The sequence below is a fragment of the Terrapene carolina genome, unplaced genomic scaffold (genome assembly GCF_002925995.2).
Source record: "Terrapene carolina triunguis isolate 2854851 unplaced genomic scaffold, T_m_triunguis-2.0 Scaffold62, whole genome shotgun sequence".
NCBI lineage: Eukaryota > Metazoa > Chordata > Testudines > Emydidae > Terrapene > Terrapene triunguis.
This window is the reverse complement of record NW_020664413.1, coordinates 53912897-53930050: the sequence shown is the minus strand read 5'-3', so window position 1 is coordinate 53930050 and position 17154 is coordinate 53912897. Positions and strand designations below refer to the sequence as shown.

At 43.1% G+C, this 17154-nt stretch overlaps 2 protein-coding genes across 3 annotated transcripts in view; one reads left to right on the top strand and one right to left on the bottom strand.

Moving 5' to 3' along the window:
- LOC112103491 (10 kDa heat shock protein, mitochondrial) overlaps window positions 1–7661 on the bottom strand; it is a 35132-nt gene extending 27471 nt beyond the window's left edge. Inside the window, exons 1-4 of one of the 2 annotated variants that reach the window (XM_024195289.2) lie at window positions 7561–7659; window positions 4383–4547; window positions 2200–2289; window positions 1275–1518 (exon numbers count right to left, since the gene is read on the bottom strand). In XM_024195289.2, coding sequence (XP_024051057.1) covers window positions 1468–1518; window positions 2200–2289; window positions 4383–4547; window positions 7561–7563 — 309 coding nt within the window. In that variant the 5' untranslated portion in view covers window positions 7564–7659 and the 3' untranslated portion in view covers window positions 1275–1467. Of the gene's footprint in view, window positions 1–1274; window positions 1519–2199; window positions 2290–4382; window positions 4548–7560 lie in introns of those variants that run through there. The other variant, XM_024195290.2, reaches the window with a different exon arrangement.
- A 451-nt stretch (window positions 7662–8112) lies between these two features.
- The window catches only part of HSPD1 (heat shock protein family D (Hsp60) member 1), an 18949-nt gene continuing 9907 nt past the window's right edge, over window positions 8113–17154 (top strand). The window contains exons 1-6 of the mRNA XM_024195287.3: window positions 8113–8259; window positions 9742–9917; window positions 12824–13076; window positions 13873–13955; window positions 15153–15248; window positions 16403–16496. Of these exons, the coding sequence (XP_024051055.2) occupies window positions 9744–9917; window positions 12824–13076; window positions 13873–13955; window positions 15153–15248; window positions 16403–16496 (700 nt within the window). The 5' untranslated portion in view covers window positions 8113–8259; window positions 9742–9743. The remainder of the gene's footprint in view (window positions 8260–9741; window positions 9918–12823; window positions 13077–13872; window positions 13956–15152; window positions 15249–16402; window positions 16497–17154) is intronic.

The window sequence follows — 17154 nt, the reverse complement described above, 5'->3', positions numbered from 1 at the left end:
CTGGTTGAGAACCCCTGGCCTAAATCACAGTACACATTTCGGACGAATTAAAACTACTTTGCTGCTGGTGGAAGAAGGGAGTAGCAAACTTCAGCCTCACTGACTGCCGAGAGGGTGCATCACAGAAAAGGCCAAGGTTGGGGAGTACAGCAGTGTCTCAACCTTTCCAGACTAGGGTACCTATTTCAGGAGTCTGATTGGTCTTACATACCCCAAGTTTCACCTAATTGAAAAACTACTTGTTTCCAAAATTAGATGAAAATTCAAACGTGTCACAGCACACTATTACTGAAAAATTGATTACTTTCTCATTTTTACCATATAATTATAAATCAATTGTAATATAAATATTGTATTTACATTTCAGTGTATCGTATATAGAGCAGTATAAACAAGTCATTGTCTATATGAAATTTTAGTTTGTACTGACTTTGCTAGTGCTTTTTTATGTAGCCTGCTGTAAAACTAGGCAGATATCTAGATGAGTTGAGGTACCCCCTTGGAAGACCTCTGTGTATCCCCAGTTGATAACCACTGGAGCAGAATTATCTCATGTCTTTACAGAACGTGACAGGACTCAGAGCTAGCAGTGACGCCCTAGAAAGGCACTGAAGTATATTTTGTAAAAACATTGGCATCTAATTGACATTAAGCTTCATTACAGAACATAATTTTGCTGAGTAGATACACAGCATATTAATAAGATTCTACTGTATAACTATACTGTATAACTAACATGAATATTCAACTTCTCTGCCTATACAATGTCTGTGTAAATGTATATAATTGTTATTTAATATAAAAGATAATGTTACTATACAAGATGTCTGGTTCATATTAAACCAAAAAAGATGTTGCCACAGGCAGGTTGAACAAGAAAAGAAGGTTCACCTAGTTCAGCAATAACAATAAAATACTACTTTTCATCTTTGCAGCACTCCTCTGTGGAGAGGGTTTAGTCCTTCATCTCTTCGTGTATTTTTTTGGAAACAGTGTTATCAGTACAATTGTACTGCAGGTGTGCATGGAAGTCATATTTGGATGTAGCCAGTTTCTGGGGAACAGTAAGAGAAGCAGACTAATAATGAAACCACGCAAACATCTATAAGGCAGGAAAAAAATCCCTAAAATTCCTTTAAAATAAAAAAAATTCAGGACAGTTGAGAGGATATCGAAATTGAATTTTCTGAAATCTGGAAGAGAGTTACAAAAATTCAAATTAACACCAGCACTTTGAACTGTTCAATGGAACTCCAAATAAGAATGAACATGTGTTTCTCTGACTGTACACATTCTTTTATTTTGAAGTGTTTGGATCACTACAATGGGACTGTAGGAGTTATTTCAGAGAGACTGGTTATCTGTTTATTATAAAATAAAGAACAGGAAATTATTTACATGATGGAAAAAGATTTCAGCACTTTAGTGGAATGGACAACTTCATGATACTGCAGCCATTTGAGAAATTTAGTCCACATACTTTCCAAGAATGTCACCATCTCTAAATAAGTAATACTCCTGCAAATGGAGAGAAAAAAAATAAGTTAATATCTGTTGCAGACAAATCTCACAGAACTAGTAACTGGCTCCAAGGTCAGTAGTCCCTGAGATCGATTTATTGCTGAAGGCTGAGGCCAATACTACACAATCAAAGGAACTATTAACCCAAGGACTTTTATAAATATCTGTTGCCCTGAGAGCCTGTCACTATGTTTCTTTCATTCCAGGGGATATTTTTCACTCCTTTGGGCAAGGCTCTGGGGTAAATTTTCCTGGCAGGAGCATCCTTTGAGACCATGTTCACAAATAAATGGGGATAGTAACATTAAGTGGTAGAAGGCTCTGGAATCTTCTCTCCTCCTCAGCAAGGAGGACATTGCAGTCAGCCCTCTATATATTTTTTTTCCTCCCAAGATAAGGTGGCAGGTACGGAGAACCACTTTCTCTCTACAGCTATGGGGAAATGTCAGGGGCAGAAGTGTTTCTCTCACAGCAGAGGATCATAGATGTGTAGTGTGCAAAAGCCACAGGGCCAGATTGATGCTCCTCAATTTGAATGTTGTCAGTTGTCTCTCTCATTCAGTTGGTCAACAACACTATTCATTTTTTCACATGGCCTGTTAGCTAGAAGGATTTTAAAATAATCCTGAAAATTAATAAACCAATTTAGTTTGCAATTATAAAGTTCAGCAAACAAACCTTGTCTTCCAGTACTACTTTAGTACCGCCATATTCTGGTAGCAGAATCTTCTCGCCAACTTTGACACTAACTGGCTGAATCTCTCCACTCTAAAGGGGAGAAAAAAAGCAAAACCTCGTAAGTTTCTACAAACATCCTATATTTGTTCATAAGCACACACATTTATTTATGAAAATTTATTTCAAAATATCTGTTAGCAAGTATGTCTGTAACAATACAGACAAAAAAAATCCCCCCCAGAAGTAGAGTGTTACACGGTTACCATATAGAGCCAGGGTGGCCAAACCAGCTTGTGAGCCGCATGCGGCTCTTTTACAGTTTTTGGCCTGGTCCACACTAACCCCCCACTTTGAACTAAGATACGCAACTTCAGCTACGTGAATAACGTAGCTGAAGTCGAAGTACCTTAGTTCGAACTTACCGCGGGTCCAGACGCAGCAGGCAGGCTCCCCCGTCAACGCCGCGTACTCCTCTCGCCGAGCTGGAGTACCGGCGTCGACGGCGAGCACTTCCGGGATCGATTGCTTACCGCCGGACCCGGAAGTAAGTATAGACCTACCCAAAGAGTGGCTTGCAGAGCCCCCCAGGCCTGCCCATTCTCCACCTACCAGACTGCCTTGCAGTGGCGTGGTGAGGCTAGGGGCTTTGCCAGAGATGTCTAGCCTTTTGGGGGTCATGGCAGGGCCAGAATTTAAAGGTTCACTCCCCGCCCAACAGCTTAAGTCACACCCCCCATTATGCTCAGTGGCCCCTCTCTGCAGCTCCCAGGTGTTAGCTCTGCATGGAAAGGCAGCAGTAAACTGCTGGGAGGGGCTGCTCCTTTAGCTCCCTGGGGAAAGGCAGCTGCAAATGCAGCAACTCACCCTGCAGCTCCCAGCTGTTTTCCACTGCCTCTCCCCAAAGCCACAGCTCCCAGCTTGCAGGCTCCAGAAGCTGCTGTGCAGGAACGGGGCCATGCAGCACTATGACTGAGTAGGGCCAGCAAAAGCAGGCAAAAATCATGGGAGGTGGAGAGGGAGAGGGAATGACCCCACGTGCACTCCTCATGCATTGCCTCTGGCTTCTGCCCAGTGGGGAGGGGGGATCTCAGAGATTCAGCCCCGGCAGGTGCATGCCGTGAGCCCCAGCAGGCACACCTATATCCTATTTTATGCTAGTAAATCTGATCTGAACATGCTCATATAACGGCTCTTTAAAAATGAGAAGATTTGTATACATAGTTTCTCCCTATGCCTTGAAGGATACATCTACATTTTCTGATTAATTGCCTTACTTACTAGATATCACCAAATACAGACCAACTTCCTTCCAGTTGAAGAATTTTAATCTACAGTTATATAATATTTTTTACTTCAAGGTCCCAGAAGCACAGACAAGGTTTTCATCTGGAGGCCAAAAGACCAAAAACATCAGGACACTTGATCACGGCCTTGGATAGGCCAAGAGACTACTGACACTTGATCTTACTAAAACCAACACAGAAGTACCAGAAGTCAGAATATTTAAAATAACTTCGGTTAATTAACAGATGATGTTTTGCACAGCACAAGAGTACCAATGACAGTATTTAATAAGTCATGCTCTGGGTTTCTGTTCTGCTCCTAAACCTTGGGAACGTGTTATGTGTCTGCAGCAATTTAATCAGTAAGGCTATTCAGCAATTTAATTTATTCAATGATCCTAGAACAAACCTTTAGCCTCCCAGCATGGTGCACTGCATCATTTACCAATTCATGCCAGAGCAAGAGAAACCATCCTCACAGAAACACTGTTCTATAAAGAACTTATTTTCTTCAAAGCTCTTTACAACCATTAATAACTATCTCTCTCAAAACATTTGTGAAACAGGTATTATTCCCCATTTTACAGACAGGGATAAAGAGACAGGAACACTGAGTTGATTTCCCCATGGTCACAGAGGCTACCACTGCCAGGTTAGGACTCAAGAGTTCTTGGCTTCTCTTCTTGTGCGCAGGCCACACTTCTTGTTTTTTTAATTTCTTCTTCTTCTTCTTCTTCAAAATATTACACTTACTGTTTTGATCAGATGCAATATAAATGTAATGATAGACATCCTTTAGCTATTTTGATTTTTTTTTAATTTTTTTTTTTCAGATAACATCCTGCTTCTATCCCTTTTATCCAAAAAAGTTAGCAAGGTGCAAAATCCAGACATATTTACCTTTCCTTTGGATCCTGATCCAACTGCCACTACTGTTGCTTGTAGCACTTTTCCTTGAGATTTTTCCGGAAGCATGATGCCTCCTTTGGTTACAGTCTCAGCTGCACATCTTTCAACCAGAACACGGTCAAACAGGGGAAGAAACTTCCTAAATGCTTTCCCTGCCTGTTGAAATAGAATTGATATTTTTGTACTGTACATAAAAAGGACCCATTCATATTTGAGACTACAACAAAATTGCAATCCTAAGCTCAAAAACCACGATTTTACTATTTAAATAGCAAAGTAAGGACTGGAGTCTAAGCACCTGCAACTCCCACTGGTGTAATGAAGATTGCAGGTACTCAGCATCTCTCTGAATTAGGCCCAAAAGTAAATTAATATTAAAGCAAAAACGGATCTAAATTATTGTTGCAATAGACAAGTTTAACAGTTAAGATGCACAGAATTTTAAATAAACTGCCTAAGATAACTTAAAACATTAACAGATGAGGAAAGCTTTAGGGAAACCCTATGTAGTTTAAGCCTCTGTAGATCTAAAAAAAGCATAAGATATGTTATATTAAGATTAATTACTTCTGATTAAATTAGTTCATATACAGACTGAAATCAGAGTCACCTATAGCTAAGATATAAGACACCTGTGGAACAGTTATTGTAATTATTTTAGTTGAAAGCTTCAAAACAGAGAAGCAAAGATTAAGCATGTCACATTGGTCAGGGCTTTTGAAATATTCAAGTTTAGCATTCCATACAATAACTAAGGTACAATCTTGTGCTAAGTTATTTGGGAGAAAAGACAATTCACTCATCTTATTTTGCCCACTTTTGAAGTTTGAAATAAGGTATACAAAAAAAAAAAAATGTTTGAAGGAATGCCAATATCTGCAAAAAGTTTTGCAGATACTGTCCAGTGATTTTTACAAAAGTGTTAAGATTTATAATTTTTTGTAAAGCTTAGCATATGATACATTGAAGTATATTACAAACATTGCCGCTTTGAGAATGAACAGAAAGCAGGAAGGGGGAAAGCAGCTGAGGATGGAGAAACTAAACCCAACACCAGTACTGAGGATTGCAATTATTTTGAACTCAAGTTAGCAGTAGACAATGGTAAAAATCTTACCAGCCTAGGGCTGTCAATGTCAGCCGTAACTACTGAGTCAGCAGGTAACAGTAGTGTTTGAGATCACAGAGCAGAAGCCACATACAAGTCTGCAATCCCTGCAACTTCACTAAGCAGGCAACACAAGAAACGGAGGCACAGGGAGTGGGAACACATTTTAGTTCAAAAAATAATCAAGCTGTGGTCTGTGAAGAACTGCCAAGTCACATGGTGCTGACTCCCTGCTCCTTTCCAGTTGCTTCTACAGATGTCTGGACACCACACCCTGGACACTTGTAGAAGCAGCTGGAAACAAGGAGAAAGAACAAGACTAGGTCCCTCCATCAGGGGCTGCAGCTTCATAGACCAGTGCTACTAACAGAAGCAGAGCTACTTGGAAGCAGGGAGCTGTTATTCACAAATGTATTAGCTAATTGTGGATCATCCCCCCACTTCTATTAAGACATGGGCAATGCTATCAACATGTCGAAAACACTTAGTTTAAATAACTTAGATTTAAGCATCTAGGGCCTTTTATACTAACTGCTGGTGTTTTTTTTTTTTTTTAAATCAATGATTTCTCTGACAGGAAAAACAGCATGAGGGAAGGATCAATATAAGAAACAACAAGGAGTCTGGTTTCAGAATGGTAGTTAGTCTGTATCAGCAAAAAGAACGAGAAGTCCTTGTGGCACCTTAGAGACTAACAAATTTATTTGAGCATAAGCTTTTCTGGGCTAAAACCCACTTCATCGGATGCATGCAGTGGAAAATACAATAGGAAGATATATCTATCTATATCTATATACACACACACACGCAGAGGACATGAAAAATGGGTGTTGCCATACTAACTATAAGGAGAGTAATCAGTTACGGTGGGCTATTATCAGCAGGAGAAAAAAAACTTTGGTAGTGATAATTAGGCCATCCTTTTTACCCACGAAAGCTTATGCCCAAATAAATCTGTTAGTCTTTAAGGTGCCACCAGACTCCTCCTAGTTTTTGTGGATACAGACTAACACGGTTACCCCTCTGATACAATATAAGAAAGCCACAGCCAGAAAAAAGATGAAAGGAATTTTTTCCTCAAACTCTGTAGGGTTTAACATTGTCTAAAGACACATTACAGATGCCTAAGAATATTAGCTCACTCTCTCACAGTATTGAGTCTTAAAAAAAAAAAAAAAAAAGAAGAAAACCAACAACATTGTTTCTGATAGGTGACAAAGCAAAAACATTTGAAGAGAAGGACATCCTTGTTCTCCCTGTTTCTATTGGTGTATCAGTATCTAAATGACCTTGTGACCATGCAAGGTCACTTTCATGGATAGGCCAAAAAGAGAAAAAATAATTAAAAAAAGATTGTTACTGGGTAAGTTACAGGTCAACTTGAAATATATGTTGACTTCAGAGGCTCCTGACAGCAAATTCCATTACAAATGCATGCTGCCTGGTAAAAGCAAACACTTTCATTTCACAGCTACTTATTATAGCCAGAAGTTAGACACAGCAAGAACATGGTCTTTTTCTACAGTCTTCGCTCCTATTCAGGGGGAATTTATATGCGATCACTGGCTTAACTTCTCAAAGGGGGGCGGAAGGGCTGGCTCAGCTAGCCCGCCGAGGAACAGACTGGAGGGCCAGGTCGCTGTCTAGCTCCGAGGCATGAAGTGCAGCCTTGCCCGGAGCTAGGCCACGTGCTCTAACACCCCCCCCCCCCCGGTGTGCGCCACGCTGCGAGGCTGCTGGGGGTGTCTGTGCCTATAGGCCGACTGCAATGGGGGGGGGAGGAGGAGAGAGCGGGAGACCCGGGGGCCCCCGTCCCCGCCGGCTGCAATGGGGGGGGGGGGGAGAGGGCGGGAGACCCGGGGGCCCTGTCCCCACACAGCCCCAGGGGCGGCAATGGCGGGGGCGCCCGGAGCAGCTCCCTCACACACGACGTGCTGGAGAGAAACACGAGCGCGGCCCCTACCTGCTTCCCTCCCGCCCGCCCCGTGCTAGTTGCCCCAGCGCAGCAAGTCCGGCCGAAGGGCCCACGGCCAGACCGCGCGAGGAAACGGAGACACTCACCATGGCGCCCCGAGTCCCTCCCGCTCACCGCCCAGTGAGTCCCGAGCGCCGCACACCCACAGCTAATACACGTGGGGGGGGGCACTCTGACTGCGCATGCGCCCCCACCTCCCCTCTAGCGCCGCGCGCCGGAAGGCGGGGCTATTTCCGTTGTCCCTAGAAGACAAATGTTATTTCCACGTTTATTTTTTACTCTCGCAGGCATTTTACGCCCTAGACCCGGATTCTCTATGCAGCAGAGCCGAACACCAGCGTCCATAGGTCCTCGTTACACCCGGCATCGGACCAACAACCTGAAGTGACGTAATACCACCTTTGACCTGTGGCGAGCATGAGCGTTCCAGAAGGTTCTGGAATTGGGAGGCCCCGAAACCTGTTTGATTCATACGCGAGTAGCCGGAGCTCACACATAGGACGCATAGTCCCGCAGACCCCGCCCACTCCCCGGCTAGGCCCTTGAACGATTGGCGGAAAGCCGCGCTCCGCCTCCAACTGGGCCCAACGTATGCTGTTATGCTGGTTGCGGGGCCCGGCTGTGCAGGACCCCACATGGGTCGCTGCCTGAGCGGGGGAGGGGCAGAGTCCGTGAGTGCTGTGTTCCCTCCAGGCTCCCGTCACTCAGTCACACCGCGCTGCGCTGCTCGTCCAGCTCCCAACCCGGACCGCGGAGCCGACTGCTGCCTTGCCCGCCTTATACAGGTGAGCGGCCCGGCGCGGGCGCGGGGCTTGTGCCCGCTGAGGCGGGGCCCGGCGCGGGCGCGGGGCTGCTGCTCTTGTGGCGGCGCCGGGGCCTCTGCTCCCGCTAGCCATGTGCGTCCAGGGCACCGGCCCGCCCGCGCAGCCTCTTCCGGCGCGGGGCTGCCATCGGCGCTGAGGAGGCAGGGGACGGCTCCTCGCGGCTGCCCCGAGCCCTGCCCGCCGCCACGGAGCGCGCACGCCCCTTCCCGCACGTGCCCGGTGTCGCAGGGACTGGGGCGTGTGAGACACCCTCCGCCGGTCTCCTGCTTGGGGGAGCGGGAGTGTGACAAAGGGGGGCCCCCGCCTCCTACCCTGGAGGGGGGAGAGAGAAAACGCCTGCTCGTGTGTGCGATTTCCCTCTCCTGCTCTTCTTTGTGTGTGTGTGAATTTTCCCGCCTCCTGCCCTTGAGTGTGTGTGTGTGTGTGTGTGAGAGACACACACCCTCACAACCCCTCGCCTTCAGCCTAGGAGGGTGTGTGTGAGAGACATACGGGGTGCGTGTGCACGGCTTCCTACGTTCTGTGTCCCCCTCTCTTCTGCACTGGAAACATTACCAGCCCTTGGCTACCCCTTGGCAGTGGCGGCACTGCCCTGTTAGCAGGCTGGTTTCATGCCGTTCGTTGCTGGGCTGCAGTTACAGCCTCTCCCATAATCTCTGGGAGAAGGGGCCTCCACGAGGGTGGCGCCCCTGCCTGTGCAGGTTGGCTCATCCAGCAGCAGGGGGCGAGTGTCTCTTGACCTTGTTATGTCCTGATGGAGAGAACCATGTGGGAGGGGGATAGGCCTGGGTTCTGCAGACTTTCTCTGCCAGGCTGTTGATACTGTTGCAATTTTTTTGTTAGTTTATCACCAGATGCTCTCAGCCTTGAACTGTTCGTTTTTCACTGTCACATTCTGGTTTTGAGATAGCAACTTTACTTTTAGGATGCTTATGCTGATAAAGCTGCTGAGCTCTGACAAACTTGCTTCTAGCCTGTAGTAGTCTCAGTAAAATATACCATTTTTCCTGCTTTATCATACATAATACTAGTATGCTCATAACACTCGTCATTGCTGTTGCTATAATCTCTTCACATACAAAAAGTGAACTTCACAGTGCTCTTGTGAGCTCGATAAACTTTATTCCCATTTTAGAGGAGAAGAAATTGAGGTGCAGAAGTTGTGACTTGCCCAGGATCACATAGTGAATCACTGGAAGAGCTGGGAATAGAATCTAGGGGTCCAGACTCCTGGACTTTTGCTCTAGTATCCAACTGTTACAAAAATTAGGACACTAAAATATTTGATCAGTCACCACTTTCATTTAAAACTCAAAACTACTAGCAACTTGTTGTTTACTCTAAATCTTTGGAGGAGTTTGAGAACAAAACACAGGAATATGGTTGTTCAAAGGACTGACACAATAAAGCTAATGTAGTATCTTACTTTTTTTCCTTCTTCAGAAATGCTCCGTTTATCAACAGTGCTACGTCAGATGAGGCCAGTGTCCAGAGCACTGGCCCCACACCTACTACGGACCTATGCAAAAGATGTTAAATTTGGAGCAGAGGCTAGAGCTCTTATGCTACAGGGAGTAGATCTTCTAGCAGATGCTGTAGCTGTCACCATGGGACCAAAGGTATATTAAAAGCTATTTTTTGTGTAATGTGAATACTTGTACAGTACAGCCCTGTTTTGTAAACTAATTGGGGATTGAGGAATTCATAATCAAAATTCATAAAATGGACCATTTCAAAATTACAGTAGGTACAGTGCATAATTTATCAATCATTCAATCACTGTGTACATAACAAATGGTAAATATATAGTGTGCCACACTCTTGTTAGAATTGAATCTCTTCTTTGCTGCTAAATCTGTCTTTCCAGCGCCACACAGCCACTTAAATCTTGGCTGAACAATTGAAATCACATTCAGTGGATAGAAAATTACTTGTAGCAGGATATATTTACGGTGGTTAGTGTTAATGGGGTCTGTGAACATACAGTGGAGAAAAAGAAAATAGAGGCAGCTTAACTGCCTGCAACAAGTTTAGGCTTTCAGAGTAACTAGTTGTTATGTCCTGTTTGATCATATGATGTTGGAACAAGACATAATTTGGAGAGGGCTCGTGATTAAAGCAAGACCATGGACATCATACATGCCTCTAGGGCAGTGGTTCTCAACCTGTGGACCACTTGCAGCCCAATCAGCACACAGCTGTGATGCATGTGACACCCTCAGGGCCATGCAGGTAGTATATATATTGTGTGGATGCAGCCCACAATGGTAAATAGGTTGAGAACCACTTCTCTAGGGAGTATACATTTCAGACTTTGTCTATCAGTATTGGTTTCATCTTGACTTGGCCTGGTAAATAAGTAAGAGCAAGCAAGTCCTAAGGGTGTAATAATAATGGTGGATGATGGGTGAATGCACCTTTAGGGCCCAATTTTCCAAATGTTTATCCCAGTGAGTAATCCCATTGATTGAAGTTGGACAACTCCCATGAATATAATTATACACATTAGGTGTTTGCAGGATTAAGGCTATATATACACACACTACTATAGAATATTTGCATGTAATCAAGTTTGTCTCCAAAGGTAAGTGTCTCATCATTCTACACTCCTAAAGTTTTCTTTTTAAACCAAAAATACAAATTAGATATCTATCAGCTTAAGAGAGAAACTTTCAAGTGGGGAGGAGATTCTATTTTATTTTTAAAAAACATGATATAAATTACATAACCGACAGCATGTGAGACTGGGTGGCTCAAAGCAGTTATTTTTCACTGTTAATGGCTGTCTAGCTTATGAGAAATTAGTTGGTCTGTCCATTTATTTTTTCATCACTATGACAAGGTGACCCCCAAGCCACAAACTGCACTAGGATATGTGTGCCTGTCTGTTTCCTCTTGGTCTAGCCATTAAAGAAATACTGTCTCTTTCAATGTTCAGTTTAGAGGCCTGTCTGTAGTCATAGTTTATTCTTGTACGTATTCAATAATTTGCAGAACCCTCATGATAAAATCATTCTTTCCAAAATCCCAAAGTACAGGAGGTTCTGAGCTTTTTTCCTTACCCGTTTCTGGGACATCTCCCATGTTCCAGAGCTCTCATCTCCAGGCCATCCACTTGAGAGCTCCCAGATTTGCTTCTAACTGTGACTTCTCTGGTAGCCCCAAGTCAAGCCTCTCCCAAGAGAGCTCCCTAGCAGTGTTCCACTCACCCAGGCCTCCCTAACTGGGTCCTACCCATACTCTTGGGAGCCATTCTCCTGACCTACATCAATTCTATTGTTTCATGCTTGGCTTCCTCTAACCAGGCTGGTTTTTCCCTTTGTTCCTAGGGGCCTCTGTACAAGCTTTCTTGTAACTCAGCAGGGGTTCACCAGCGTTGGCCAGTCCTCACCAGTAATGTTCTTTACCTTTTGTTCTTCCCAGTGGCTCTCTGTATCCACTTTCCTTTGCTGCTTCTGTTTCTCCCTGCATCTGTCCTTTCCTCCTCACGCAGCTGTCATCTGCCACTTTTCTGACTTTCTCCTTTATATGGCTCAGGTGGCTTCTCTTAACCCCATTTGGGAGGCAACTAATCAATCAGGGGCACTGGCCCCTGCCCACTCTTAAAGGAGCTAGTCACCTTGTAACAATCGGAGTTGGCACCTTCTCAGCTTTTCTGAAGGGCAAAGGTGTAGTGGATGTAGGTGAAAGGCTAGTTTCTCAAGGTTAGGGTTGAGAAAAAGTGATGAGACTGAGGTCAGCTCTATACCTAAAATGCTGCCACAACACCCAGTGCAGCTGTGATGCTGTAGCCCTTCAGCGAAGATGCTACTATGCCAATGGAAGATGACGTAGTTAATCCACCTCTGCAAGAGGCGGTAGCTGTGTCAACGGAAGAAGCCCTCCTGTTGACATAGTTAGACTTACCCATATGTGTCTTATTTGATGATGAAGATGTGTTTGCTACCTTATTGCTCCTGTTGACTTTACAGGGATGAGAAGGATTGAACTAAATTGTGTTCCATTTATTCATAACATACCTTGTTTGTGGAAGTTGGATGCTCTCCTTTTAAAATGGTACCTTATGCTTTCACTGATTTCTGGCTCCAAATAGAAGAACCATTATAAATCTCATTCTGACATTGGAAAGTAGGAGCACAAACTTTCCTCTTCATAAAAATAAGTATATATTAAGTGTGTGTCTTGGTGGAAAGTGGCTGTCTGAGGGTATGTCTACACTGCAATAAAACACCTGCAGCTGGCCCATGTCAGCTGGCTTTGTTTGGGCTGCAGGGCTATAAAATTGCAGTGTAGATGTCCGGGCTTGGGTTGGAGCCTAAGTTCTGGGATCCACCCCCACCCCCCTTATGGGGTCCCAGTGCTAGGGCTTCACAAGCCCATGGACCATTCATGCGTGTTTTATTGCAGTGTAGACACTTTATGTTGTGTAGATGTGCCAAGTGGTAATTCTGTAGTAATACCTTTCTTCTGTGTTGCTTGGTATCATTTTAATTATATACCTCTTATGTATGTTGGATGATTTTAGGGTAGAACAGTGATTATTGAACAAAGCTGGGGAAGTCCCAAGGTAACAAAAGATGGTGTGACAGTAGCCAAGGCAATTGACTTGAAAGACAAATACAAAAACATTGGAGCCAGGTTAGTTCAAGATGTTGCCAACAACACAAATGAAGAGGCAGGAGATGGAACTACTACTGCAACAGTACTGGCACGTTCCATTGCCAGGGAGGGCTTTGAGAAAATCAGCAAAGGAGCTAATCCTGTGGAAATCAGGAGAGGTAAGAATTTAACAATCTTTGTCACTGGTGCACTTAACGTGTTCTCTAATATTTGTCTCTTTGGTTTCTTCTCTCTGCTTCAACCATGGCAAATTTGACTGGTGTTTTGAGATAGGAAAAGGCCACATGACCCTTTTGGGAAGGGGCAAAACATAGAAAGGAGTCTAATTTTGCTGGCAAGTGGGTGAACTAATATGGTCAGGCCTTACTTTTTTAGATACATAAATTTTATATAACCTGTGGTATAGAGCTCTCTCTTTTTCATCATTGGATCATATTTACTTGTCATTCATCACAACAGATCTCAGTAAAGTCTGTCTTCTGATAGGCTTATCTTATGGAAGTTCTAAAACAGAAAATGTTTTATACAGTGCTTAGTATTATGTGCCTAGAGTATTTATTTTAAATTCTGTTTAACTTCTTTACCAAGTATTGTCATAGCTATCTCTGATTTTCTTCCTCCCCTCGCTGAAAATTCTGTATGTACTTGCAATGTAAAATTGATGTGTTAAAAAAAAAAAAATTGTAGATCTGTTAATGTGTCTTGTGTTTGTAAGATTGGGACAGGCTGTCCTTTGTCCTTGAAAGTGCATGGCCTAGACTCAGCAAAATAAGTACTCTACTTTGTACACAAATGGGGGGGGAGGGCAGGAGGAAGATGTGTTGCTGCTCTTGCATTGTTTAATTTGCATTACAATTTTGAGGAATTTAGAAGCTTGTCATGAGACTTGACTGTTCTGCACCATGTAAATAGAATTCCTATGAGTAACCATAACGATCATATTCTTCTATCAAGGTGTGATGCTAGCAGTAGATGCTGTCATTGCTGAACTAAAGAAACAGTCCAAACCTGTTACAACTCCAGAAGAAATTGCCCAGGTGAGACTTCGTTCCTTCTTGGGTTACTAGTTTTCTGTAACTGTCATAAATAAAAATTTCATCCAACAAGTGAAGATGTGCTATAGAGAGTAAAAAAATAACTGTAATGGATCCAGCTAAATTACATTTTGGGTATATGGCATCAACTTGCTATTGTGTTGATCAGACTCTTACTGCAACTCACATTGAAAATGCAACATTTTATCTTTAGGTCTCTGTAGCCTGCATGAGTCTCTAGTGCTCTGCCTCAGCTTTCTCTAGCTGCTTTGTTTTCCTCTGATTCTATAGCAGAGGTCCCGGGGAAGAGGGGGGCGTGGTGGGGCCCAGGCATCCCCCAGGAGGGAGCACCACCCAGCCCCGTTCCACTCCCAGCTTGCCTACAGCACCTGGACCCAGCCTTGCCCTCAGCCCCAGGCTGGGGCTCCGCTCCTGGTCCCAGACCCACCCCCAGCTGCTGCCTCCTTACCCCGGTCTGCATTTCCCCACCCTTACCCCGGAGTCATGGTTTGGAGGGGGGGCAGCCAGGAGTATGGGGGGCATGACCCTGAAAAGTTTATGGACCAGTGCTCTATAGAGACCAGCTGCCTGCTCTCAGGCCCCATTCAGAGGCTGTTAATGAGGCACAGGAGGGCTGGACCATTGGCCTTTAAAGGGTCCAGTCCACTCTCTGATACCCAGCCTTTTGTTTAAACCAGCATTGATCTTTAGCTGACTCATTAGCCTCCCAAGTAGGTTCTGTCTTCATGGGACAAAATGCCAAATGACTATTGCTATCTTGATTCACAAGTGAATACTACATATATTGAGGAAAGAAACAGCTATATATTAAACTCATTTGTAATTGTTCACTGGCTATCTATGGGAGAAATGGTAGAATAATGGTTAGATTTCTAGACTTCTCAGAAGTTTAACATGAGATGAAGACTTTAGGTCCCATACCAACTCTAATTTTTTGGTAATGAAAAATGGAAGAGACTTTCCCTGAAAAGGCTGTAGCTTTTCACATATTTAATATTACATATCTAATCACGTGGCAATGTTAATGCTGAAATTATCATGTCATGAATTGCATTCTCTTGTTCTCTGACCTGTAACTCTTTAGTCTTATTGCTCCCTTAAAAAGTCCCTAAACTTAATTTCTGTAAACAGTTGATTAATCAAGTGCTAAAGGGAAAAATAACTAACATCTCATTGAAGGTTGCTACAATCTCAGCAAATGGGGACCAGGAAATCGGCAACATAATCTCTGATGCAATGAAAAAAGTTGGACGGAAGGGTGTTATCACAGTTAAGGTAAGAGTAACTCTTATGCTTGTTGAAGGTTACCTGCAGTTTTCTTGAAGATAAACTTGCCAAGTTAGAGGAACATCTGCTTGAAAGCACAGATAACCAGAGTAAAAAGTGAACTCGCTGCACTTGTAACTGAACTCCTTCCACTTTAATCTGAAATCCAGACCTGCTATATGTTGTTGGTTCTTGCTTTGTATGGCATCGCTGCATGTACTCTGCCCTCACTACAGAACTCCAGTAAATTGGAGTTGGATTAGGAGTACATAGTGTTAACAAGCTGTTGGGCTCACTATCATAGTTTTGCCTCATAGCCAGTAGGGAATAGTGAAAAGAAACTAGAGAACATAAACTTTTTTTTTTTTAGGGGGACTGCTGCTTGCTCTTTATAGTCGAGATGACTTATAGACCAAAATTATGCAGTGGTTGTAACATCAGCACAGTAAATACAGGGACATATGGAATAGAGTGAATGGAAACTGAATCAGTGATGAGTTGGACTGCAGAGCAGATACATATGTCTAAACTAATGTGATATGCTGAATGGTTCTCAGTGGCCTGGATATGAGACATACCAGTATTTCTATGGTGCATAATACTTTTAAAAATCTCTTAAAGATAATTGGGAGAATGTGGTAGTTTCTTAACTGCAATAAATTGAGGTAAACGACTATACTGGCCAACCATCACTGGTTCGCAAGCCTTTTTTTTTTTTTTTTTTCTCTCCCCTTTTCCTTTCACTGTTTAAGTAATCTAGAACAATAAATATTGCTAAGTGGTCAAGATAATTTCTGTTAAAAGACTAATACAGGATGAATTTAGCTATAAAAGTAGAGGTGAACTTTCTTGGTGTTTCTGATCTAATTCTTGTGAGACATTGTTTCCACCACAGGAGGTAAGGATGTGTTTTACAGAACACAACTTGTGTGCACCGATACTTCTCCCTTAGAGACAGAATCTCTTTTAGATTGACCCTTCTTTCTCGCCCTCATTGTTCTTTTCCCCCCATAAAGGGGGAACGTAAAGAATACAACCACAGTGAAGGTAGCGCAGAGAGACTTGAATTCCATGGTGATTGACATATTAAAAATGTGCATAGAAGCACTCTATTTACTACCTAAACTATAGATTAAATGTAAATTATCATCACATTTAAACAGGATGGAAAAACCCTGAATGATGAGTTGGAAATCATTGAAGGTATGAAGTTTGACCGAGGCTACATCTCACCATATTTCATTAATACAGCCAAAGGTGAGTTTGCAAAAGTTGCCATCAAAGTGCCTTGTGCTATAACGTGTATGAACAAAAAGAATGTCTTCCTGGAGAGCTTACAATGTAAGTAAAGTGAATTTTGGGTAACGTATCAACATTTATCCATACTTTTTCTGAACCCAAAGATGTTTCCTTATTTATATTCAGTTAGCTGCTTGCTTTTTTAACTAAAACAAATGTTTACCTTTTGCTGGCTGTATTGGCTCTGTAATACTCAAGGAACTAATAGAGGCGATATCTGAGCCTCTAGCTATTATCTTTGGGAAATCATGGGAGACAGGAGAGATTCCAGAAGACTGAAAAAGGGCAAATATAGTGCCCATCTATAAAAAGGGAAATAAAAACAACCCAGGAAACTACAAACAGTTAGTTTAACTTCTGTGCCAGGGAAGATAATGGAGCAAGTAATTAAGGAAAGAATCTGCAAACACTTGGAAGGTGGTAAGGTGATAGGGAATAGCCAGCATGGATTTGTAAAGAACAAATCATGTCAAACCAGCCTGATAGCTTTCTTTGATAGGATAACGAGTCTTGTGGATAAGGGAGAAGCTGTGGATGTGGTATACCTAGACTTTAGTAAGGCATTTGATACGGTCTTGCATGATATTCTTATCAATAAACTAGGCAAATACAACTT